Consider the following 27,425-nt stretch of genomic DNA (forward strand, 5'->3'; position numbering starts at 1 on the left):
CTTTTAGGAGATCAGCTACTTTTTTGTTTAAGTTTTAGCAGGCCAGGTGGGCTTGATTGTCACCATAGGTAGCATTTGATGTTATATTCGCTTTCATTGATGGTTTTAAGACATTTGGGAGGTCATTGGTAGAGATATTTTTTTTTGTTCTTTGGTAGTGGAGGATTTGGAGTTTGTGGAGTTTCTGGCCGGCATGGTCAATGACAATAGTACACTAAACAATTACAATAGCTAATTAATGTGTTAGGTAGACAGTTATTAAATGAATATTGGTAATTAATAAATGTTAATTGATAAATTAGAGAACAAATCAAAAGTAAGGATACTTATTACTATGAATCAATCAACTTATTACTAAGAGTCAATCAATCAACTAGATAATCAATGATACAGTATTAAATATCTATCAATTCAATGAATCAGTAAAGTGGTCATTTAACAATTGTTATACTATTATATGATAAATCAGTTATTTTAGACAAAGCATTACCTAGAAATATTTGGTCTTGAGGTACTTAAATAGTGGAGGTAGTGAAACATTGGAGGTTTGTAATGTAAAGTTCCTTTGTTTTTCCTTAAAGCCACATTTTTTGGCTTTGTTTTGTTTTTGTTTTCAAGAGGAAGCGTTGCTACTTGATAGATTTGAATGGAGAAGATTTGAATGAGCTCACCAATCATCTACTTTGGAGTTTGGAATGGGTGAGATTTGGGTGGGGGTTTAGTAGAGGTTGTCCAATCAGCTGAGTGGGAATTTAAATGCAGGCTGACTAATCAGCTGGGTGTTTTAAATGGAGACTATCAATTCTCCTTGAGTCTCCTTTGTTTTCCAAAATTAGTGGCTGTTTAGAATTACAATCACACGTTCCGCTCTGGTTCTCCACTTTCCCCTTTTCCTCTCCGATCTTGCTGTCCTGTGTCGATCTGAACAGTTGGGCTCTCTTCTCTCTCCCACTATGTTCTCTTAATGCTCCTGCCAAGTCTCGCTCAATAAATCCAGTCCTTTCTTCTCTAATTCTCTCACCTCCTCTTTCACCGTCTCTTTCCGATCTCCAAACCAGCCTCTGTCAAATTATCTTCTTCTCCTCTCTCCTTAATGTCGCGCTGGGTCTTTCCTCCTAAAAATTGCTCAGTCACTCCTTTTCCAGCTTTCATAGAGTTTTCACTTCAAGTTTAAGTCCCTCTCTTAGTGGCAATCTCTTTCTGTCTATAAAGCTGCTGATTCACAGCTTGTACTCTGTTGAATCACCGCTTGTTCTATGGGGATATCCCCCTTCTCTGGAGCACCCTTTTCTCAGAAATAATTTCAAAACTTACTTCCTCCTCATTTGCGGTTCAGCTGTGGATTCGGGTCCACCATATGAGAGGCACTTTCACTACGGGTTTCAGGGGTTTCCCTTCGTGCCGGCTGGCGATTGCTCTTCGCCTTTCTGTCGTCTGGGATTCCCCTCTTCTCTGCTTGGCTCTCCAGGCTCCTCACACCCCAAAAAGTCCCCCCAAAAAACTTCTGTAGAATGCCATGCAGTACTCCAGATTTCGAGTATTTGTATTCATTAAATTCTATTCTATGGACTAGGACATTCACAAGAACACAATATTTTTCACTCTTATTAGTAATCCCAACTATTTCCCAAAACTTAACTTAAGTTTGATTAAGCTATTTATGGTCCAATTTCATTTTTATGATTGCTCTTGGATTGTAACTAAAATGAACTCTTCCTTGGGCTATTTATGAACACAGTACAAATTACACTAAAGTTCCATATATAGTAAATCTTTTATTTTGTTGTCAAGCCATATGTACAACATTCTTGCATGTTTTATACGTTTAATACATAATTCTATAAAATCCTTTCAAAATGCCTTGGAGCTGTCAGGAGAAAAACATCCTGATTAATCAAGATGCACTGGGGTTATGAAGTGAATAATTTTCTCATTTCAGAATGATGATTTCTTTATGATTATTTTTTAAAAAAACTTCTATGTGGTAAAGGTCTGTCAGGAAGCAGTGTTCCTCTGATACTGTTCCTGTAAGGAGAAGATTTCAATTATTTAAAGGCCTTCTGCCAAATATCTTCACAAGCCACAACCTCTATTGCACTGGGGAGTCAAGCATTCATTAATCCACAATATGAATTTGTTGCCCTCAACAGTCCAAAGAAGGGGAAAAGGTTATACTAAAGTTTTGAATAGTTTCTTTAGTCATCTATTTTTAAATCTGTTATCACAGAAGAGGGCTAGTATGGCTACCAATCTGATCTTTCTTCTTCAATAATTTCTCTTTCCTGCTTAAGATGTATCTTAAGTCCTTTGTAGATAAATGATTCCACCCCCGCAAGTGGGAGAGCAATGGAGTGGAAACTGAACCAGAAAAATATGACACAGAAAGTTAAATATTCCAAACATGTGAAGTCCTTGTTAGATACAGTTGAGTGTTACACAACATATTTTTTCATTTAAAAATGTCAATTTAAAAATGTCAGCCTCTAATCTTTACAGAGAATTACTTAGAAGTGAATCTCACTGAAGGGCTAAGTAACTGCTCAACTTTTTAAGTTACAAGCTACTCTTCCAGAAATTCAGAAAGTCATTGTATATTAATAAACAACACCTGAAGTCTTGGAAATCTTCCCCACATGTTTCATAATATGGTATGAAAACAGCATATTGTCTAGAACGTCCATAAATTTCATAAGAATTGCTATTGTCAGATCATTAATTTCACAAGAGGGAAAAGTGTTTACTGTACTGGTAGAAGACAATATTTGTAGCTCAGGGTTGAATTGTAGGGTCCTTAGTGCTAAATAAGCTTGGTTGTTTTCTTGCAGAAGTTTAATTACCAGACTAGGTAATATCTGTACGCTGATTATACCTAGTTTGGTAAAAACCAAATGCAGAGAGCACCAAGCACACTGCTGTCTTTTCAAAGCAAATACTTAAATCATGTAAGACTGTGCTACAGTGGGAAGATGACAGTGGCTGAAAGGGGGAGAAAACTAATTTCTGCCAATTTGTCTTCACGCACACATATACACACACACGCACCCAAATCACCAAAACCACTTTCCACACTTGTTAAAATATTTCCTAATTATCTCAAGTAGAAACTCACCAAAGTGTATAAACTGGAAAAAAGCCACCTCGCCACTCTTTCATTATGAAGGAGTGAAACTCAGAAATTATTATTAAATAATATTAAATATTATTAAATTATTATTAAATTAATTACACCACCCAATTCCACAACTGGAGCCTGAAATCAGTCCATGAATATTGTTAAAATACTGCTATGGCATTTCTACCTAGACTAGTTAATTAATAAATTGAATTTATATATTTTTTATGAGTAAACTACTATAGCACATACAATTTGTTCAAAAAATGGCACTTATCAACAGATCCACTTGTTTCTTCTCCTAGTGAATCATTAAAGACAGCTGGAGAACAGCTATGTAAATAAGGGAAAGATTCAAACTATTCACTTCTTTTAACTCTTTTGAAAGATTTAAAATTAAACAACTTACAATCTCCTCTTACTCTAGAAAAAAAATTTTATTGGCCTTTCCATGCATGTCTTCCTATCACTATAGGAATAGATTCTAGGCACACAGGAACAATTGTACATTTACTCATTACCATTTCCTTGTTATGGGAGGCCAAATTGGCTTTAAGATACACAAGAGTGAATCCATTTTAAACTTACAGATGGGTTCAAGGTTTCTATAACCCTCTCTTCCAATGTGTATTCTTCCAATCCACATGAGCTGTTCTCTTTCCCCTGAAATTCTGGAGCATTTTGCTTCACAATCCCATCTTCACTGCTGCTATGTTTTGTTCCATTTCCATTACTTTCTGAATGCTTTGGCACTTGGCTAGGTTCAACAATATTTGTTTTATCCAGGTCTGAATCTGTGTTGGTTTTCTCCATTACATCATTAGTCTGATTCTCTTCTTTTGGATTCAGTTCAGTCTGTAAGAGATTTCTAGTATCAATGAGTTACTTTAGTAACAACCAACATTACATAAACTAATAGCAGCCACTTGAAAGAGATGATTATGAAGAGTCTAATGAATTATAAGGTTCAAAATTTCTAGTGAGTAAGACGCATGCAGACACGTACACATTTCAATCTCAATTATTCACATCTTTTATATATTTCAATAAACCATATAGAAACTGTCTTACTTAAAATTTTTCAAAGGGAGTTAATTTTAGACAAGCATATTTTCCCCTCCAAACAAATTCCAAATTGATTTATTAGAAATTATTCACTTTGCTTGCGTTCAATTTTTGTTCTTCCCAAACATATATTTATCCACAACATAAGTAACCGAGTAAGGATGTATTCCTAGACAATTCATCGGGGAGCAGATCCCACTGAAGTTAGTGAGACTGTCATCAAAATATACATATACTGGGTTACATTCTTCCTAATATATAGTCAATAATATTTTTCTGAAGTCAACTAAAATACATTGCAGCATCATTCCTTTTAACTATATTGTGCTTTATGGATGTTGTCTTTTAATGTCTGGAGATGTGCAGTGGTCTAAGCTCAGTAGGTTAATGCAGTGGTCTCCAACTTTGCAGCTTGGTGGCCCGGCGGCCTGGCTGGAAGGGAGGGAAGAGGGGAACCGGGCTGTGTAAGTGACATACTGGTGTGCATGTGCATGTGCATGCTAACCAGGCCACTGCTCATGCAGCCCGGTTATGAATAGGCCATGGCCTGATACTTGGCTGCAGCCTGGAGGTTGGGGACTCCTGGGTTAGTGGATAAATATAATGCACAAACACACCCAATTTAATTAGAATTAAAACTGACATTCTTCGGATTACCTTAGTTGCCAACTTGGAATGCTCTTCTGCTGGTACATCTAGTGTACTGCCAGCTCGCACAACCTCTATGTTGTTTTTATGGTTGCCATCGGATTTGGTTTGTCTGTCTGTCTCTCTGGTTTCTCTTCTTGATGCATCTCCTCTATCGTAAGGACCTCCTGGGATGGATTCTGTGTTTCCAGTCAAGTAACCTGCCTTACCATCTCCCCCATTCTGGTTTAGCTGCAGCATTGGTGGTGATTGATTTCTATCCCTTGGGGGAAGAGCAGGAGGCTGTGGCTTTTCCTGGTATGGTAAACTTCTTAGAGCAGTGACAGATCTTCCTGCCCCATAGCAGAAAATCTAGAAAAGAATTGTTTAAGCTCCCAAACGAAATGTTGCAATTCCAATCTTCACTTTTACTAAACTCTTTGCATTGTTATGTGCAATGATTTCTATTATCCAGTAGTGACTTTCCTGTCTTTTATATTACAGCACCCTCCCTGTCAGAATCTGATTCTGAGGGGGAGGCCAAGCAGCTGACAGGGAATGGGAGTGTGGCTCCAGTGCCTGTGGAAGAAACTGGGGAAGGGCAAAGTCCAACTGGGCAGAGCAGGGGAGAGGTAGAGCAAGGCAGAGGGAATTCAGAGGAAGATCCAGGCCCACCCCCTCTTCATCCTAGGGGGGAATGGAGGAAGGGGGAGAAGGGAGAAACATGAGTTACATGGCTTACAGGGGAGAAAAGGGCCCTGATTCCCTTCATTAGCTGCAGCTGGGAACACAGTATTTAAAAAGGGAGATTGCATACAGCAATTTGTTGGAAGCAAATTGTGAGTTATCTTTTATTGATGAGGCTTATCTGGGTTCCTGGCATCTTCCCAACTCTGTGTGTTTTGTTGGCCTTTGAAGTCTGCAATTCCTTATCCTGCCCTGTCCAGTTAATTGCTGCAGCGTGGTTTGTGTGGATTTTTATTTATAGTTTATATGTATTTTGTTTTCGGACTGAATTTCCTCCACTTAAAGACTGTTCTTGGGAAGTTTCTTCTCCAGCCAAAGGTAACTGGACATTGGGGCAAAGTTGGAAGTATTAAAGGGACTTTTCTTACTTATGGGACTGTGTTGCCTTTGTGCCATGCCCTGGGTCATCACACTTCCCCAGCTATGCCACAAAAGTCTTTTTAGAGGGCCCTCCAAAGAAACTGGATAAATCCCAGAGAAATTGGTGACATGACCTGAAGGTGCAGAAGGAGAATTTGATCCAGCAACCAAATTTCTGCTGATAGAAGGGCTCTGTTGGACATGATCCACATGTATCCAAACAGGGACACTATATATTTTAACATTTCTTATTAAATATTATTTTCTCAAATATTTGCTTTCAATCTTTACTATCCAGAATATTTAAATGGCATTTATTTGTTTAAAAGATTAAGAGTTCTTAATCTTTTTTATATTTATCTGAACCTTGTAGATTATAAATTGTAAACCAATATTAGAAAAATCCCTGTAGATTCAACAACCAAATCATTTTTTATCATGGTATACTGCATTAATTTTAATTACTACGTCAGTTTTTGGTCCAGGATCCCATCCCATTCATGCTAGAGGCACCATTTAAGGCGCCTTACAGGTTGAAACGATTAGCCAGTAACATCACCATCATCTGGGGGACAGCCCTTGGGGTTCATGTCCTCGTCAAGGAGCTGGAGCAAATGATGGGAGCTCATGCAGCAGCACTTGGGTCTCAAACAAAGACTTGCTAAATTCCAACCCAATGTTCACGTGAGCCACTAGGCACCCAGTCCAGGATAATTTACCTAGAACATGATTGTGGATTTTCTTCAAAAAACAATGGCTTTCAAACTGCCCTCTGTACATGATTTGTCACTCTAACCTCTTGAGTAATAAGTGGCACTATGAGAAATTCAGGTGGGGGTGGGGGTGGTTTAACAACATCAGGTATCCAATTCCACTATAAATTACATCCATTTTCCTCATATTGAATTCATTGGGGCCATTGTAGGTCATACACACAAGATAGATGCTGATCATAGAATTGGAATGGGCCTGGAAATCCAACTGAACATGTCAAACAAAGGGGACTAAACACAATTTAATAATTAGTTCCACTACCGAACTGATCTTGCTAATAAGATGTTTTTTTCCTAGCATTCAAGTCGACTTGAATGGTCTCTGGGAGCTTATAGCTTGTACTGTGGGACTTCAGAGCCCAAGATTCCAGATGAATCCCCTTTATGCAAATACTTACCAATGTTGCTCCTGCCATTATGATCAGCACTGGAATCTGTAGAAGTACTGGAATTTCTTTCATGAGAGCTCTAATAAATTCACCAATTCCTTGTCCTATGTGCTTCAGTGGTTCTGTTATAAAATTGGTAAATGTAACAGCCAGGGCCTAAAACAGGAGACAATAACAAATATTGGAATGTTTTGACAAGCTTCATTACAGAACAAAAGGAAAACATCTAGAACTAAAAAAAAATACCTTTGTTGGAGGAACGAACAAAATCGGATTTACCAGGAGGGTTTCATAGTACTTTTGGCAAGGATCATCTTGGTATGTAAATGAAGTTCTAAAAAGCTCTGTAGTCAAAAGGCAAGAAATCATTCAGTCAAACCAAAACTAAATTTTAAAGATAAAAATTAAACTGCTTTAAAATAAAATTACATTTGCAATTACATTAGCAATACTTTACAGCACTGTTTCTCAACCATGCAAATTTTAAGATGGATGGATTTCAACTCCCAGGGGTGGGATTCTACCGGTTCGGACCAGTTCGGGTGAGCCAGATGTTAAAGTTACATCTGGTTCGCCGAACTGGTATTTCAACCAATTGGCTGGCCCCTCCCTGCCCACCTCTCCCCTCCCTGGAGTCTCCATGTGGCCCATTTTCAATGCAGGTAACTGCAGGGTCCGCACAGAGGCTCTGGGAGGGGAAAACAGGTCTTCCAGAAGTCTGGAAAGAGGCCTGCTTCTGCCTTCTGGCGGGCCTCCAGAGCCTGGGGGAGGCTCTTTTCGCCCACCCCAGAGGCCCGGGGGAAACTTCCAGACACTCGGGAAGGCAAAAACAGCCTCCTCCAGGCTCTGGAGGCCCAACAGAAACTGGAAACAAGAATTTCTGGTAGGCCATGCCCACCATGGCCACGTCCACCCAGCAACTGGGTAGCGAACCCGTTGCTGTAATTTTTGAATCCCACCCTGGCCAATACCTCCAACAAACACATGCTTTGTGTTTCTTATCTGTACTACCTAGCAGGGCTGACTGTTCTCAAGCTAATAGAAGAGTCACCCTATTAAAAAAAGACCCTTGGAGGAAGGGTTCCTTTTCTCTGGCAACTGAGGCGTAACTGGAAATAAAAGGCGTCAGAGTTTGAAGAGATCCAAGTATTATTCAGATCCACTTAGAGGTCTATAAATTTGTTTCAAATCAGTACAACCAGTTACCTAAATTTTCTGTCAGGGTGTTGAAAAGTATTTCAGAAGATTATCTGTCCAAAACTATTCCCCCACTTCACCCCAAAGCTATTAGACATTTCATCATCCAAAGCTTTCCTTTCAAATCACTTTTTAAAAATTGGAAATTCTTTCAATTATAGCTTTTGGTTCATTGTTTTTTAATGAGAATTTTTTATTTTTTATGACAGACATATACATACAAAACATAAAAAACATAAAACCATCTTTCCGTTATATACATAACAGTGTGTCAGTTGGTTACACTCTTTTGTGCTATTCTTTTTTAGGCATTACTCACAAATCATATAAATTCTCACGTTGTCAACCTAACATATGCTTATATATTTATCAATTATTAATCATTCATCTGACTAACCAATTGTTCATCATTTTACACGAGTTATTCTAATTTTTTTATAAGATTATATTATATTTTTTCATTTTTCCAGTTCTTAGCAAATACAATTCTAGCCAATGTTAAAACATTTAAAATCAAATATTTTAATTCTTTATTGTATATTTCTGGTGTAATTCCCAATAAAAATATCTCTGGTTTAAAGCCTATGTGTTGTTTTATCATTTTTTCCAACCATGTGTGGATTATAGTCCAGTATCTTTTTGCATCCAAGCACGTCCACCACATATGGTAATATGAGCCAGGTATCTGATGACATTTCCAACATTTGTCCGATTTGTTCTTGAACATTCTCGCAATTCTCGTCAGGGGTAAATGCCATCTATAAAACATCTTATACAAATTTTCTTTATAAGCAGTTGACATTGTCATTTTATAATTTTGAGACCACAATTTTTGCCATTTCTCTAAATCAATCCCATATCCAAATTTTTCCCCCAAGCAATCATCGTTTCTTTAACTTGTTCTTCCTCTAATTTAAACTCTAGCAAATGTCCATAAAGTTTTTTGATTACCTTTTCATGAGTACCTTTCAAAATTTTATCTAAACCAGTCAATTTATCATAAAAACCTTCTGTTTTAAAATCTTTTATCAAATCTAGATTGTATTTGTGCAGATGAAAACCAATTCATTTTTATACTTTGTTCTTCTAGTGCTTGCATAGATTTAAGTTCACCCTTTTCATTCAATATCTCACCATTGGCAATCCATCTGGACCTGGTGCTTTTCCAATGTTTTGTTTTTTTTAGAGCTTCTGTTAATGTCTTTTTTGGTGGGAATTTCTGTAACTCTTTTTCCAGCCTCTTGTAGTCGTCTTCCAATGTTTTGAATGTTTTTTTCTGTTTTATATTTCTTTTTCTTGTATATTCCATTATCAAGCCTCTTGTGTAGGCCTTCACTGTGTCACAGAGATTCTGTAGTGATGTATCCTCATTTTTATTTTCTTTAAAGAAGAAAGTCAATTCTCTCTCAATTTTCTGTTTAGTCTTTTTCCTTCAATATCGTGTTACTTAAAGTCCTCCTTTTCTGTCCTTTCCATATTCCTGTTATTGGATTATGATCTGCCCAAGTACTTGTTTCTATTTCAATATCGTGTGTGTTGGAAAGCAATTATGTTGACATCCATATCATATCTATTCTAGACCATGATGCATTTCTATTTGAATAGAAAGTATATTGTTTATTTTCCGCATTTCTTTCTCTCCATGCGTCTTTTAAGTTTATCTCATCTATCATTCGAAAGAAAGATTTTGGCAATGTCTTTATAGTTTTCTTTGTTGTTTTCTGTGTTTTATAATCCAATTTGTTTTCTGTGTTTTATAATCCAATTTGTCATTAATTATTCCATTAAAATTTCCCATCATACAAATATTAACATAGTCCAGTTCAATTATTTTCATATGTAATTTCCTATAAAAATCTTCTTGATTATCCTTTGGAGCATAAATTGCTATTAAAAGTGTCTTTACATTATTGTCTATTAACTTCACCATCAAAATCCTTCCATCATCATCTGTATATATTTCTTCTGCTGGAATTGTATTTCTAATTTATATTCATGTTGTTTTTTAATATGCACTTCTTCTAAGCAGATTATATCAAATTTTAGTTTCTCTAGTTTATGAAATATTCTGACCTGTCAACTTCCCATCCCATCCTGCTCTTGTCTCATTCAACTTCACTCAATCAAATATCCATATCTCCAATTTTCTTGTCTCTTTGTACATCCTGTTCTTCAATTTTCTTAATTCTGTCATCATATTGTATCATCATCTGTTGGATATTTGCAACTTTCTCACCTGTTTTTTCAGTTCTCTGCTCGATATTCTCCGTTCTCTTTTCAATGCTCTCTGTTCTCTTTTCAATATTATCTGTTTTTACTTGTATCTTTTGGATTCCTTGCATAATCATCTGCAGTGTCACTTCCTTCTCCTTCTCATGTTACAACATCATCTGTATTGATCATTGTCCTCCAGATGGTAAAGAGGAAGAAGTTGGTATTGAAGAAGCTGGTGCTGGTATCTTTCTACTCATCTTGCAATGCTTGATAGAAGAAAAGAACAAAGGGGGAAAATACAGGAGCAAACAACTGCCACACCAATGAAAATTTTAAGGAAAAAAGGGAAAGGAAAAAATCTCCAGGCACATGTATACCTTAATCCAATTGGTTCCAATTATATAAAGAAGAAAAAAAAGAGAAAAAAACTGTAAAAAGGTTTTTAAAAAGTAGAAAAAATTTAAAAAGAATAAATTTAAGAGCCAGAAGTCTATATATTCCCCTTGTTAGAAAAAAATAAAACAAAAAGAAGTGAGGGGGAGAAAAAATGTATTCTAATTCTTGTATCAAAAGGCTAAAGTCCAAACATTAAAAATTCAACTGGAGGGGAATTGGAAAAAAAGAAGGGAGAAATAGAACACTATTCTGTCAAAAAACAAAACACTGTCACTAAATGTCCAAGGCTCTTTACTAGTTCAAAACAAAATTTCCAGTTCTCTTTTCAAGGTCACTTCAATCTTTCCTTCTTTCCATTTCAATTCCAGACTCCAATTAAAAGCACCTGTGTAAACAATCTCCATTCTCGTCCCACTATCTTTTCAATAAAAGCTCAGAGTCCTTGAACATAATGCCAGATGTATCAACAAGTAAGAAACAAAGAAAAACAATATATCCAAGCCTCTAGATGGTAGTGTTACTTATTTCCCTTCACTTTCACTTCCCATCAAATATTCAAGCCAGGAATAAAGGAAAAAAAAGTAGAATAATTAAAAAAGAAAAGAATAAAAATATTTTAATTAAAGAGAGTTTCAAAGGAGTTATTTAAAAAGTAAGAGTTAAAAGAAAAAAACAGTCTAGTATAGAGTTGAGAAGCTTTTACCAAAAATCCCAGTTCCAATAAAAAGGGGAAAAAAACCTTTAACTTGTATTTAATCTCACCACTTAACCACTTTTATCTTCACTTTTAATTTCACTTTCAGTCTTTTAGGGTGTTCTCTTCAAAAAAACTAGAAAATAGAAATTTATCTCACCAAACTGACACACTTTCTTTCCAACTCCTTGCCAAAACTATGGTCACAAGTCATGGTTATCCCCATCTTCAAAAAGGGAGACCCCAGCCTAGTTGAAAATTACAGACCAATCTCTTTATGCTGCATCACCTGTAAAGTCATGGAATCAATTATTAACCAATCCATTATCCTCCACTTAAGAGACAAACAACCTACTCTCTAATAAACAATTTGGTTTCAGAAAAAAACTATCCTGTAATCTGAAACTCTTACACTGCAAAAACATATGGATGACACAACTCGATCAGGGCAAAGAAATAGACACAATCTACATAGACTTCAGTAAAGCCTTTGATTCAGTGGTACACGACAAACTACTACTAAAAATAAAATCTTATGGTATCTCTGGACAACTGCATAACTGGATAGAAGCATTCCTGTCAAACAGACAACAATGGTCAAAATTGGGAGCGTCCTATCAAATTCTGTATCTGTCAATAGCGGTGTACCCCAAGGCAGTGTTCTAGGACCAAATCTCTTCATACTCTACATAAATGACCTCTGTGATCATATTAAGAGCAACTGCGTTCTTTTCAATGATGATGTAAAGCTATTCAATACCATAGACAATACTGCTACCCTTCAAAAAGATCTTGACTATGTATCAGAATGGTCAAACAAATGGCAACTTCAAATCTCAACAAATAAATGCTCTGTCTTACATATTGGCAAAAAAATTCAGAAAATAAAATACAGGCTGAATAGTCAAGATCTTGTTGATGATCCAAGCTCTGTAAAGAACCTTGGCATACTCATCTCTAATGATCTAAGTGCTAGAGCCCACTGTAACTACATAGCCAAAAAGGCATTAAGAGTTGTTACCCGAATCCTACGTAGCTTTTTCTCTGGTAATATCACACTACTAACTAGAGCATACAAAACATTTGCTAGACCAATACTCAAATACAGCTCATCAGTCTGGAACCCACATTACGTATCTGATATTAACACAGTTGAGAAAGTCCAGAAATATTTCACAAGAAGAGTTCTCCACTTCTCTACTTGTTCTAGAATAGCCTATGCCACCAGACTTGAAATTCTAGATCTAGAAAACCTAGAACTACGCCGCCTTCAGTCTGATCTAAATATAGTATATAAAATCATACATTGCAATGTCCTACCTGTCAATGAATACTTCAGCTTCAACCACAGCAATACAAGAGCAAAGAATAGTTACAAACTCAAGGTTAATCGCACCAAACTTGATTGCAGGAAATATGACTTCAGCAACAGAGTAATCAATGTCTGGAATACTCTACCTGACTCTGTGGTTTCTTCCCCAAACCCCGAAAACTTTAACCTTAGTGTTCTGTATTCTGTACAGTGGTAGATTTTGTCTTCTGTACAGATCCAGATAGATAAACTGAACAAAACATTCATACAAAGTCTTTATTATTGGTTCATAGGTATCCTCATAACTCACATTTGTGATGAAGTTCTTCTTTAACGACTAATCCTTTGCATATCTATCTTCTAGGTAAAAAGATAGTTATCTCCTTATCCCTTTCCTGCCATCTCCTAGCGGTAGAAGTAGAGCAGCTACCATGAGCCCGTGAAGTCAGGCAAGAGTGAAGAAACCTCCTCCAACCCATCAAGGGTCAATTTAGTGACCAATCAGGATAAGAGAGGTGGTCTCGTGACATGGACTACATTTCCCAGGATACCTTAACTACATTTACCATGATCATTCCCTTAAGGGGACAGCTCACAATTGCTAACTAACTATCCAATTCCCAAAGACTGGCTGGACAGCACACTTAGACTGTCTACTATTGACCTCACCCCTTTCCTAAGAGGTCTGTAGGGGGCTTGCATAAGTGCACCAACATGCCTACTGTCCCTGTCCTATTGTTTCTTTCATTTTTTTTATTTTTCTTATATGTATCCATGTATTCATAACTATGTTTTTACTTATACCTATTATCTTGTAAGCAATTGACAAACCAAATAAATGAATAAAAAATAAATAAACTTTCTTCCATTCCGGAGCTGTCCCAGCTTCAGCAGCTTAAATGGCTGCCTCTCTGCAGCCGGAAAAAAGGGCTTCTCCTGGATCTACCAGGGACTTTGCGGTGTCCCTGGGATCGACAGGATGTGCCCTTCTCAGTCGCCATCTCTACCAAACGGTTTAGGTCCAGTTGGACCTTCCAACAGTGGAAATATCAACGGCCTCCAGATCGCGAGTCGTACCACCACAATACCAACTCTGCCCTCCAGCTTTTGGTTCATTTTGTTGTCTTATTTTTTATTTGTGGCCTTACTGTTCTGATTTTTTTCTTTTCATATACGTGCTTTGAAATTTTGTGAAATAAAAAGCAACACAGTGATAAAAACACGTGTATTTTCAAAAAGAAGTTGGGCAAGAAAAGGTTACAATGGCAGAACAGAGAGGACAAGCTACTTACCCCAAAAGGTGTCCGTCCATCGAATCTTCTCCACACATATTTTATCAACATTTCCCATTTTGGCCACTTCCGACTGGTGTTGAGCAAAGGCCTTCTACAAAACAAAAAACAAAAAAACTCCTAAAGAATTCAACAATTCTTGAATAAAATCAGTGAATCTATTTTTTTTTAGTCTTTCATTTAAAATGTGCCTTAAAAAGAAAATGGATCCAATGTAGATTCATCACTGTTGAGGCTAATAAGAGAACGTGGAAGTTGTGTTCTATGTCTGCAATGCTTGGAGTGAATGTTGGAATTGGTAGGTCTGTTCTTTTCCACCTACCAATAAGATCATGCAAACTAGGTCTTTCTTCACTCCCTCCTAGGAAGAGAATAGCTCTCTTTAGAAATGGCATGTGCAAAGAATAAAGGAGAAGGATCTCAAAGCCTCTAACCTTTTAAGACTAAATGGTGTGAAAAAAAGATAAACATGATGAAACGTAAGAAAAAAATTATTAAAGAAAGATTCTATCTTACATATTCTGTATCCTTTCCCACATCAGCAAAAACTATTCATGGCAGCAGCTCAACCCACCGTCACAGTGATGGGCTCAACATCAGTATCCCATTTTGCTAGGTTACTAGTTACTAAGAATTTATTTCATTTATCTTTTGATTAGGCTTATAACCCATGTCTTTCTTTCAGGAATTCAGGATGGAGTAGATAATACTCCCTCCTCCAATCCTCATACCAGAATCTATGAGATTGGTTGGGTTGACACTGACTGGGCAAATGTCACCTAGCGAGCTTACTTTGCAGAGCAAAATTATCATATCTGTGTTGCTAAACTAATGTATTTTGGAAGAGCGGCATTTTATTAAACCATTTATGCCTTTAGTTACCATTTTTGGGGTAGGGAAATATGTTTCATGGTAACCAAACACATATAAATTCTACATTATAACAAGTAAGCACAGTTCAGTCAAATCTTGAAGCAGCCCTGCTCTACTGCCTGTCACTCTTATGGAATAAAAAACCAACTGTGTGTGGCAAAACAAGTTCCTCAGTTTGAAACACATATATCATTTCAGAATAAAAATAGGTTGTGATTAATGTGAGTTCAAACACTGTGATTTTTTGATTTAGTGAAAATTATAATTTGGTATCAGGTCGTATTTAAAGTGAGCCAAAATTCAGTTAATGCAAGGATAGTAATTGTATGTGCTAATCATGTAAACCCCTTGCCTTGTGTGCAAAATGGAGAAAAGAAAAGTCTTTAAGAAAAACTCAAAGAACATGACGTTCATTTGGAAGAACTACCGCAGAATACATCAGATAACAGGTACATTTTTGCTATGGATTCCTCCCCCTTTTGATTTATTTATCTTACATATTTATGAGATTTATATAAGAAATTTAATTTCCATTAGAAAAGAATAAACTATTATGTGACTTAGTTAAAAATAAATTTAAGTTGCAAGTATACTCTATTAATCTTTTATTCTTTTTTCCATTAATATACATTAACATTTATATTTTAAAAGTTCATTGCATGTTTCAATCAAGCTGGACAATTGCTCTGTTTCCATTGAAATATCAGTGTGAATAGTGGAAGTTTGAATAATGCAACCATTACGTGGGATGCATTATTCATTATTAGCACTAACTGATACCTACCTATGTTGCTGAGACTATACAATTAAACAGCGGGTAACATAATGTGCAAGTTTTCTTTTGAGGCCAAACATATATAAACAGAAATGGCTGTGAAAGTCTGACTCACAGACGAACACTATACGGAAGCCTGATGATGGCAGATGAGATTCTGCTGAAACGTTGCTGCAACTTTAAAAGCACAACTATAATGATGTGGGAAAATACCCGAACAAAGCCGAATGCCATACATGTAAGTACCCACGAAAACTTAAGAATGAATGAAAATATATATATATATATGTGTGTGTATATATATATATATCCTTAAGTTTTCGCGGGTATTGAAATACCCGAACAAAGCTGAATACCATACATACATACATATATATACATATACATATATATATATATATATATGTTTTCGTAGATTTTCATGGGTACAGGGATGTAGGTCTAGGTGTGTTCGGGTCTTTTTCCATGTAAGATTAAGAGTATCTTGGTGACGTTTCAGTGTGTGACAGCTGGCGAAGCAGCCATGGTTTGGTTTCTGGATGGTGGTTGTCCTTCGTTTATAGGATGGGCCTGGGCCTGGGTATGATGAGGATTGACGGTGGTGTCCCGTGTTGTTTCGGGTCTGGTGTTGGTTTTTGTGGCTGGGACTCGTTTGTTGGTGAGGGCTAACTTTCAGATGTCTGGTAGGTGGGAGGGGTCGTCCCGTCTATCCCGATGGCTTCCCTGATTATTCTCTTGCTGGAGTGCTCAGTGTTGGATATTAATTCGGTTCCTTCGAAATTAATTTCATGTCCTGTGGCTTTAAGGTACTGGAAGAGGGAGGAAGTATTTTCTTCTCTTCTGACTGCGTTTTTGTGTTCTGCGATGTGTGCAATTATTCTCCTGTTGGTATGTCCAATGTATGTGGCTGGGCAATTGATGCATGATATTTCATAAACTCCTTGGTTTTCTAGTTGGATCTCGTCTTTGGGGTTTCTTAGGATGTTGGCTATTTTTTGGTCAGTGCCAAAGGCTGTCCTGATATTGTGTTTGTGGAGAATTTTGCTGATTTTGTCTGTGGTGTCTTTGATGTAGGGGAGGAGTGTGATACCATTGTCTTGTTCTGTGTCTTGGTTTTTTTGGGGTATCTCTTTTCGGATTAGGTTGGTGATTGTGTTTCTTTGGAATCCGTTGGAAATTAATACGTTAGTGAGGGTGTGTAGTTCTGTTCTCAGGTGGTCTTTGTCAGCTAGGCGTTTAACCAGACCATGGCTGCTTCGCCAGCTGTCACACATCCCAACCCCGAAACCAAACAAGCTGACACACGTCAAGAACACAGACCCAGCCCCCAAACTCGAAGCCAGACTGAAACCCAGAATGCTACATCACGGCCACCCGCTCAGGATATCACATCAGAAATCTCAGGAAATTACACCACAAGAACTCAAGAAGTTGCAACACAGCAAATGACCCAGGATATCACAGCACAAGACCAAGGATACTACAGCAATAAATCTCACAAGGTCATCACACAACCCATTACCCAAGCCGTTACAACACAGGAGGCTAATGGAAAAGAGATCAAAACACAAACGACCCAGGAGATTACAACACAGGACCCAGGATACCACAACAAAAGAACTTGCAAGCCCATCACACAGTCCATTACCCAAGCCATTAAAACATGAGAGGCTAATGGAAAAAAGATCACTACAAAAGAAACGACCCAGGAGATTACAGCACAAGATCCAGGATATCTCCACAACAAAACTCACAAGGCCATCACACAACCCATTATACCAACATCAACTCCATCAACCAATCAAGAGGCAGCAGTGCAGCCAACCAGCCCAGAACACCAGCACCCACCACCAGTATTTATAGAGAGACAGCAGCTCCGATCACACACTGCTTGCACTGGCACGAAGCCGAAAGCACCAGCCTGAGGATGGTGAGTGGGACCTTGCCGAAACGTCGCCAAGATACTCTTAAACTTACATGGGAAAAGACCCGAACACACCTAGACCTACATACCTGTACCCGTGAAAATCTACAATATATATATATATATACACACACACACATACATACATACATACATACATATACATATATATGTATTCCTCCGTACTTTTTTTAAATAAATTTACACTGAGAGCTTATGCATTAGAGACAAATTCCTTGTGTGTCCAATCACACTTCGTCAATAACAACAATAGCACTTATATACCGCTTCACAGTGCTTTACAGCCCTCTCTAAGCAGTTTATAGAGTCAGCCTACTGTCCCCAACAAACTGGGTTCTCGTTTTACCAATCTCGGAAGGATGGAAGACTGAGTCAACCTTGAGCCTAATGAGATTCGAACTGCCAAATTGCAGGCATCCTGCAGTCAGCAGAAGTAGCCTGCAGTACTGCATTCTAACTACTGCGTCACCGTGGCTCTATAAATTCTGTAAAATTGTTTACCTTATAGAGGTACATCCAGTTCCATCCAAAACTGATGAGAAAACTGATGATCATAAGACGTTTCATCTGAGTCAACCAACTAACACGTGTCCATAATTCTGTTGCAATAATGACTGAGATGCTTGCTAAACATAAAAGAACCTTTTGGAGAAAAATAACAAATAATACAGGAATATAGTTGGTGAGAATCTATTAATTTCAATAGACACAATTCTACCTTGTGATTAAAAATATGCTGAATAAACTGAATTTAATAAGTATGATTTATTACCATCTTTTATAACTTGTGATAATGCATTGTGAACTGGGAGATGCTTCGTCTCACTTAGTTTTTGCACTCTCAAATAGACAGTGTAATAATCACAAATTCTATTGAACTTCCAGTGGAAAACTATGACAAGAAAATTATCTAGCTCATATTCTTCTTCTTTTGGTCATTTTTGAATAAATGAATCAAAAAATTGAGGCGCTTCATCACTATTGAGAAAAATCACAAAAAATTAAGTTGTTCTCATATTAGTGTGTAGTTTGTTGATTTCTGTTTAGCATGATGTGCATTTCTCTTGTAGCTTGTTCATGATTAAAACTACTATATAGTCATATCAGGAGCACTAAAAAGATTGCTAATTGAAAGTATGACATCACTATTGCCCAAGGGATATCTGTTTGAGGGCTCCTTTCATGTCCCTGTTAAAGTACTCACCGAAATGTATCTATCTACTTGTGTTTGCCACTTCTGAACTGCTGGGTCAGCAGGAGCTGGAGCGAATGATGGGAGCTCACCCCATCCTGCTGCAGCAACCAGGTCTCAAACATCAGCCCAGGGTCTAACTATGTGAGCCACCACACTCCTATTGTTAAAACTAATTTAGCAGTAGGGGTAAGAACAGTAACCATTTTGTTACTCATGCTATGAGATTTACCATTCATAAGACATTGTATTTCAGAAAGCTTCCTTTACCATGAAGACATTATATAGATCAACCCCAAATGTGTCTTCAAACTTCCATTTCCATGCTTCATAATCATGAGGTCTACAACCAATCAAGATACTATTAACAGCTTCATCTAGAGATGCAGATTTCCAGCCTTCTTCCTTAAGGAACTTGTTAATTTCATTAACTGATTGTCTGTTGAGGATGATCTCTGCATCATAATGCACTTCCCTGGTATTATCATTGGGCTAAAATAAAACACACACAAAATAACCAAATCAGCCAAAACTCTTTTTCAGAATAAATACATGCAAAGAGATCACAGCTGGTCAGTCATATGCTAAATTCTAACTGGGTGGCCTTTCAAAGGGTCAAGCATAGTCATCAAAAACTACCCTCCAGAATGAGGATTAAAGAAAATGTGTGTTTGGCTACAAAATACCCTGAACATTAAAGATGCTACACTACTATCCGCAATCACAGTATAGTTTGGATGTTGTTGTAGCAGGAACCAGTCAAGTGTGCCCTGAAAGCAATTAAAACTTTTAAAGTATTCTTATATTGTTAAAGCAAAGTATTAAATGAGAAACTACCATAAAGCCAACCAAAGTGCCAGCCTCTGAATCATTTACATTTACTTTTGGATTCCACCCAGGCATTGTGGGCAACTTAGATAATAAATCAGGAGTAAATTCAGCTCAGTCACTCAGATAATTATCTTCAGTGAGGTTACAAACTTGAGTTCACCTTCAAGTATTTTCATGACTCAGTAAACTCACTGCAGCATCAATCTGTAAATATTTGTACCTTTGCTTGGCAAGTACTTTGCGAGTTTACTCATAATGTGACCAGAGGATTCCAAAAGTGTCCATCACCCAAAAAGCTTTTCTGCATCTACTTAATGGCCTCAGCATCATCCTAAGTCAAGAGTCTTCAAACTTGGCAAGTTTAAGACTTGTGGACTTCAACTCCCAGAATCCCTGAGCTAACATGACAAGAGGAAGAAATCTGGGATTTTCATACATAGTTATGAAGGCCCCAAATATTATATTAAGGAAAGATCAATTCTATCTCAAATTGCTAAACATGTAAATCAGGCAAACTAAGGCCTCTTCAAGCAACTCCTCTGTACTTTTGTCGCTTGCTTCTTGACTGATGTATGCCATTTAATTTGTTAGATAGACCAGTTATTTTTAGGTGGACAGTTAGTCACTCAAGCTCATGTACTTAGCAATGAGAGAATACACATATCAATAAAAGTGCTCAAAATTCTTAACTGATTCTTAGGTACTCACTAGTCCAAGTCTTCCAACTTCATTTAAAATCTTGTTCAAGTATCTTTTAAAAACATGAATGCTGGAGCTTTCATGTAATTTTACTTTATATATTTTTTCATATTCATCAAGCTGGAAAAAAAAGTCCTCCAAAATTATCTCTGGTATAAATTGATGGAAATATAACAAGCAGATCTGATTATTCTTTCACATCTGATAGTAATACTGTAAATTCAAAAGTTTTGGAAAATAATTCAAACCAGAATGAAACAAATCTCAAAATTGAAATTTCAACCCGAGATATTTTGATTATATTTTAGTAAATCATATAGTATAACGTACAAAGCATACATTCCTTCAAAGTATACTGAATTAGCTGTATATGTGGGAATTGCTGCAAGGATAGTATATGTCTTTCCTTAGAAAGGATATTTGATTCTGTCTATGGAAGAACAACTAACCAAGTTATGGGAGTATGCTTAATATCAGACTAATTTCATATCTTAAAAGTAAATCTAACACAGAATATATTCAAATTGAAAATCATTTCTAGATTACAATACATGGATTTGTGTCACATCCAAAATGTGGGTTTCTTTATGCATAAAATCTATATTTCAATTTTATAGGATTTCAAAATCAGAGCCGATTTTTAGTAATATAGAAAATAGATTCACAAGGCTGGAAGGGACCTATAAGGTCATCTAGTCAACCTCCCTGCTCAAGGCAGGAGTCCTTATACATCCTGGTGAAATTGTTGTCTAGTCTAGAAAACCTCCAGATCTGTTGAATATTATTATTATTGTTGTTGTTATTAATATTACATTTATTTGCCACCTATCTCTCCATGGGGCTACTCTAGGCAGCTCACAACTATAAAAAAAACCCCAAAAATAAAAAGGAAGTTTCAACAAAGCAAAAATAAAATAAAAGAATAAAATAAACAAGGAAAACAAGACAAAAAATACATTAACATGACTAGTAAAAAAATATGGATAGATAGGATTCATTTTCATTCATAATTGTGTGGTTTATATTTTGCTGACCACAGTTCTTTATATTTATCTTTTTTTAGATTTAATAGCAATTTTTAAGCTTTAGTTATTCACAATTAAATAATGATATGCTTTAAAATTATAACTTCTATATTTGTAAATCTCTTGTTTATTCTTTTGTATTTGTCTTCCATCCCTTTTCTTTGTTTTTTTCTTTGATGTGTTATTTTAAAATGTCTAACAAAATGTATACTAAAAAATTTCAGCTGTTTATAGCTGAAAATGAACATTAACAGCAGTTATTTTTAAATGAATATTAACAGCAGTTATTTTTAAAAATATGGGAGATTATCTACTAACAATATAAAATAGATATTTTAACAAGGTCAGAATTTATTCAATTTACAAGTAAGCAATATTTTATTAAAATATGCATAGTCAACTGGCATGCATGTAAACTAACCTTATGAGTTACAGCATCTAGTTTTGTTTGGCATCTGGAAATTTCAATTAGATTTTCTTCGGCCACTTTTGTTGATGGTAATCTATTATTTTCAAAATCATCCTTATTCACATGCTGAAATTTTAATCATTTGTTAATATTGAACAGTGAAACTGCTTCATTCTGCTAATTTCTACAAAAAATATATAGTTAGATATATATCAAAGGTAGAGATCGACAAAAGTATATACTAGTTTCAGCAAATTGGACAACGTCAATTATGATCATATTGAGGTCTCTCCTGCCTGATTATGGTGACAATTGTCCACAGCTCACAGATGTTCATCAAAAAATTCTTCATAGTCAGGAACTTTGAAATGTTTTTTCTCCTGATAGTAGTCAAAACTATACGTTTGAATGGGGCGTGACTAAGATGCAGAAAGGCTGCTCACAATGATAATACATACAAAAATGTTTCTATCCACATAGATTTTTTTGAGTGAGTGGTTAATGTACACATGATTTATGGTATTGGAGTTAATTTTTTAAAAAACAGAAATGGAAGACCTGAATATTAATTCAATTCTAGTTTCTTCACAACCTCTCTTTTGTGGATTCTTAGAATTCTTAAAATTGTTTTCAAAGCTTTAAAGCTCAACTTCAAGTTTGTGAATTTGATGACTTTGTGCCTCCAAGAAAGGAGGCATTCCTGATATCTAAGGTAAACAGCTCCTAACCTCAACACTAAAGAGATGATTTTGAATTTGCATCATAAAGAAAGAATATTTATTATATTTGTGTTATTATCCAAAGCAACTCCAATATCTCTGTTTACCTCGTCAGGCTTTCTCATTGTTCCTGATGCTGCATCATAATTCAACATGTCTGTTGGATCAATCCATTCATCATTCTGAGCTTCACTCCTCCCTATCAGAAGGACTGGATACAGGAGCAAATAAAGTAGCATTCTCTGTCAGGGAGCACATTGGATGATTTTTTAAAAATGCACGAGTTTCAGGACAAATTCAACCATCTAGTGCTCAATATTATCCAAATTATTGAATTGTCTGGCTACAAGCTATCTCATAGCAATGCATGACCCAACCTCTGCCCAAAAGAGGAATATTATTTGTGTACTTATTAACATAAACAATATTGGTTTCATCCTTTTGGCAAATATGCGAGGCTGAACAGGGAAGAATCCACCCTTATTCATTTCCACAATGCTGTTGTGTGAACATCACACAATCCCATATTTGATTTCTCTATTGAAAGAGAAATAATTAAACAGCTTTCATTTTCACTACGATTTAGTATCTAGAATGAAAGAAATCTAGAAAGAGCTTAATGTAGAATACATTCTTTATTTCAATTGTGCATAGGAAAAGACAAGCCAACTACAAGTGAAAAGAGCAGAAAAAAGTTTGCCCCCACCCCGGGAAATAAATAATACATTCTATCAGTAGAATAATTTCAGTCTGGTAGACTGGATACATTTACAAAAGTAAGATTTGTGTTTATTGTTTCACTTTCGTTATCTGTAATTAATCTTACAAAATAAACTTCTCAGAATAGACATTGTAGGGGACTTTAGAACCAAAGTTCCAGCTCTTAATTTTTTTCTGGGTGATGAAGTAATAACATTGACGTGTTTTCTTCTTGGTTAAGTTGTATAGATGAGCCTGGCTATTCAATAGTGACTTTAGGCCAGTCATCCTCTTTTAGCCTATCTCACCTCACGGTGCTTTTATTGTGAGGACAATCGGAGGATGGTTATTTGATATAAATATTTTGTTGCTTTAAAAGGGGGAATTTGCACAAATAAACATTCTTGGGAAGAACAAAATCTTGGAAATCTTGTCAGATTTCCAGATCTTTAAAGGACAATAGGAGGAGAGAGGAATATTCACTGCCTTCACTGCCTTGTTTATAAAAATAATAATGGTGGGATAATAATTAAATAATATATTTAATTTAATTTAATAATAAAATAAGTAATAGAAGTTCTATTCCTTTGAAGAGCCTCAAGTTAGGATGGATGAAGAGGAAAAATTAGTAATGGAGTGTCACCTCCCTGACATGGGCGGCATAAAAGTTTAATAAATGATAATAATAAAAAGGAAGTCGTAATGCAACCTCATGTGCCTATAGTTACTTTCATTTAATGATCACAATTGGCAACTCAGTCATTAGGCTAAGCAGTCACTAAGTGAAACCATGCTTGTGCTTATGGTTTTACTTAAGTCTTCCTTCTCTTTACAAACCTGCAAAGGTTGTAAAGTTTCTTTTTCATCACTGGTGTAACTTGAACGGTTGCTAAATGAGTCAGGCTCTAAATGAGGACTTCCTGTATAAAATAGCCAGTTTCAAGTCAGTCACGGAATGTCCCTGGGTGACCTTGCCAGTCACACTTGCTCAGCCACACTTACTCACAAAGTTGTTGTCACAGGATACAAGAGAAAGGGGCTCTCCCTGCACTACCTTGAACTTCGAAATAAAAGGTAGAAGACCTTTTATTGGGTCTTCTACATTGGGTGTCACTCGATGAATAGATGAACATATTTACCAACCATTCAGGAGACTTAAGTACAAATAAACAATGCCCTTTTGTATCCTTTTCAATTGGTGGAGTCAATAACTAGTACAGGTAGTCCTTGACTTACCATAATTGAGCAAAACATTTATGTTGCTAAGCGAAACGTTTTAAGTGCATTTTGCTCCATTTTACAACCTTTCTTGCCAGTTGTTAAGCGAAACACTGCAGTTATTAAGCTAGGTTGTTAAGTGAATCTGGCTTCCCCATTGCCTTTGCTTGGAAGGTTGCAAAAAGTGATCACATGACCCCAAGGACACTGCAACCGTCATAAATGAGGCAGTTACTAAGTGGCCAAATTTTGATCTCATTACCATGGGGATGCTGCAATGGTCCTAAGGGTGGTAAGTCACTTTTTTTTTTCTGTGCCATTGTATAATTTTGAAGGGTCACTAAATGAACTGTTGTAAGTCGAGGGCTACCTGTATTATGAATATGCGTCAAATAAATGTACCATCGGTCCTTTTCCTTTTTATGATGGCATTGGGGAAAGGAAATTGTGGGGCAAGGTTGCAGGAACCGCAGGAAACGCATGCAGCATGCCTGGCTGCAAATAAAGAGAAACCTCCGTCCGTTTCCCCACACAAAATCCTACGAGTCCCCGAAAAGTTGGCTGCACGCCACACGCGCAGGCCCGTTTTAAAAGCCGAAGCCCCCTTTACTGGGCGGGAAAACGTGCTGACAGCGCCCAGCCGGACATGTTTTCCTTCAAGAGGGGAAGCGGTAGGGAGTGGCAACCTCACTCGGGGAGGCGTACCCCCGGGAGCGCAAAGCGCCCCGCTTCTCCCTCGTCTGACCACCACCCACCCCCGTCCCCGCCTCTGGCCTGAGCCCGCCCAGCTCCCTCGCCGCCTTTTCTGTTTCTCCTCGCCCGTTTACCCAAAATCGCCTCTGCCCTGCGTTGACGCCCGGGAGCGTCGTCGCCCGTCCTGCTGGGTTCTCTGAAAGGCAGACGATGATGATGTAGACGCCGAGCGTTGCACTTCGGGAAATCTAATATGTCCGGTTGCCGAGATAGGAGGAGTTGCTGAGCAAAGTTTCAGGAGTTATCTGGATGCTTCTGCTCTGGGTCCTAAGTTGTGACTGAACGAGATAAGACAGGAACTGCTTATCCACATCATCACAGGATGGCTGCTTTGCGACCTCGCTTTTGCTACTTCGCTGCTATTAGGAAGATGGCATTGGGGAAAGCTAAATATCAGGGGAGAAAAATGGATTCCCCCTTTTTTTTTACAGTCCTATGCTTTTGCTAGAACGGGTCTCTTAATTTAAGAGGCTTTTAGGATTACAGCGTATTCCGGGTTCGACGGAGTCCTTAATCTTTATTGATGAAATCATTTTGAGAACCAAGCTTGCTAAAAGGTTCTGTCCTATATATATATGCTGTACATACCTGGAATTAGGGTCTATTTTAAAGTATCTACTCAAAGTGAATTGTGTTTGTTTGGTATGCAACTATAAAAATAAGTTTTGATAAGGTGCGCCAAATAAATCACATCTTCCTTGGAGTTTTTTTTTTGGGGGGGGGGTGTTTTCTGGACATTTTGGTATCAGATAAAAGGTCTTTTCTATTCACCAGGCATTTTGATATTAGCTGTAAAATGAGTTTTTTAAAAGATAGGGTTACTGATATTTTGCATTTGATATCTAAATTTGCATTTTACTATTTATGTAGTATTTATTTGATTTGTCAATTGCTTACAAGATACAGGTACAAGAATAAACATAGTTTTGAATACATGAGAGGTACTTATAAGAAAAATAAAAAACAATAGGACAGGGATGGCAGGCACGATTGGTGCGCTTATGCACGCCTCCTACAGGCCTCTTAGGAAGGGGGTGAGGTCAATTGTAGACAGTCTAAGGTTAAAGTTTTGGGGAAGAAACCACAGTCAGAGTATTCTAGACATTGACCACTCTGTTGCTGAAGTCAGATTTTCTGCTGTCAATTTTGGTGCGGTTAACCTTGAGTTTATATCTATTGTGTGCTCTTGTATTGTTATGATTGAAGCTGAAGTATTCATTTGCAGGTAGGACATTGCAATGTATGATTTTATATACTATATTTAGATCGGACCGGAGGCGGCATAGTTCTAGATTTTCTAGGTCTAGAGTTTCAAGTCTGGTGGCATAAGTTATTCTGCAATGAGTAGAGGAGCGGAGAACTCTTCCTGTGAAATATTTCTGGACTTTTTCAATTGTGTTAATATCAGATACATGATATGGGTTCCAGACTGATGAGCTGTATTCAAGTATAGTTCTAGCAAATGTTTTGTATTATAGTGTGATATTACCAGAGAAGAAGCTATGTAGGATAAATTAACAACTCTTAATGCCTTTTTAGCTATGTAGTTACAGTGGGCTCTAGCACTTAGATTATTAGAGATGAGTACTCCAAGGTCCTTGACAGAGTTTGGATCCTCAACAAGGTCTTGACTATTTGGCTTGTATTTTATTTTCTGATTTTTTTTTTGCCAATATGTATTTATTTGTTGAGATTTGAAGTTGCCATTTGTTTGACCATTCTGATACATAGTCAAGGTCTTTTTGGAGGGTGGTAGTATTGTCTGTAGTGTTGAAAAGCTTTACATCAGTGAAGAGAACACAGTTGCTCTTAATATGATCACAGAGGTAATTTGCCTTGGGGGACACCACTGTTGACAGGTACAGAATTTGATAGGACGCTCCCAATTTTGACCATTTTTGTCTGTTTGACAGGAATGCTTCTATCCAGTTATGCAGGTATGCAGAGATACCATAAGATTTTAGTTTTAGTAGTAGTTTGTTGTGTACCACTGAATCAAAGGCTTTACAGAAGTCTATGTAGATTGCGTCTGTTGCTTTGCCCTGATCGAGTTGTGTAGTCCATATGTTTTTGCAGTGTGCTTCAGATTACAGGATAGTTTTTTTCTGA

The 27,425-nt window shown here is 36.9% G+C and overlaps 1 protein-coding gene across 1 annotated transcript; it reads right to left on the minus strand.

Annotated features, from left to right (window-relative positions):
• Positions 1-1,755: 1,755 nt before the first annotated feature.
• CLCC1 (chloride channel CLIC like 1) lies at positions 1,756-25,621 on the minus strand. The gene is made up of 12 exons (XM_026700442.2): positions 25,391-25,621; positions 22,754-22,888; positions 21,940-22,053; positions 20,503-20,613; positions 19,234-19,455; positions 18,273-18,413; positions 14,179-14,272; positions 7,320-7,417; positions 7,083-7,229; positions 4,835-5,176; positions 3,701-3,967; positions 1,756-2,025 (listed from the first exon to the last, which is right to left on the minus strand). Exons 2-12 carry the CDS (start codon positions 22,883-22,885, stop codon positions 1,996-1,998), a joined length of 1,698 nt encoding a protein of 565 aa, XP_026556227.1. The 5' UTR covers positions 22,886-22,888; positions 25,391-25,621; the 3' UTR covers positions 1,756-1,995.
• Positions 25,622-27,425: the final 1,804 nt, after the last annotated feature.

This window comes from Pseudonaja textilis, chromosome 3 (assembly GCF_049901715.1).
Source record: "Pseudonaja textilis isolate UNSWEBS1 chromosome 3, rPseTex1.2, whole genome shotgun sequence".
NCBI lineage: Eukaryota > Metazoa > Chordata > Lepidosauria > Squamata > Elapidae > Pseudonaja > Pseudonaja textilis.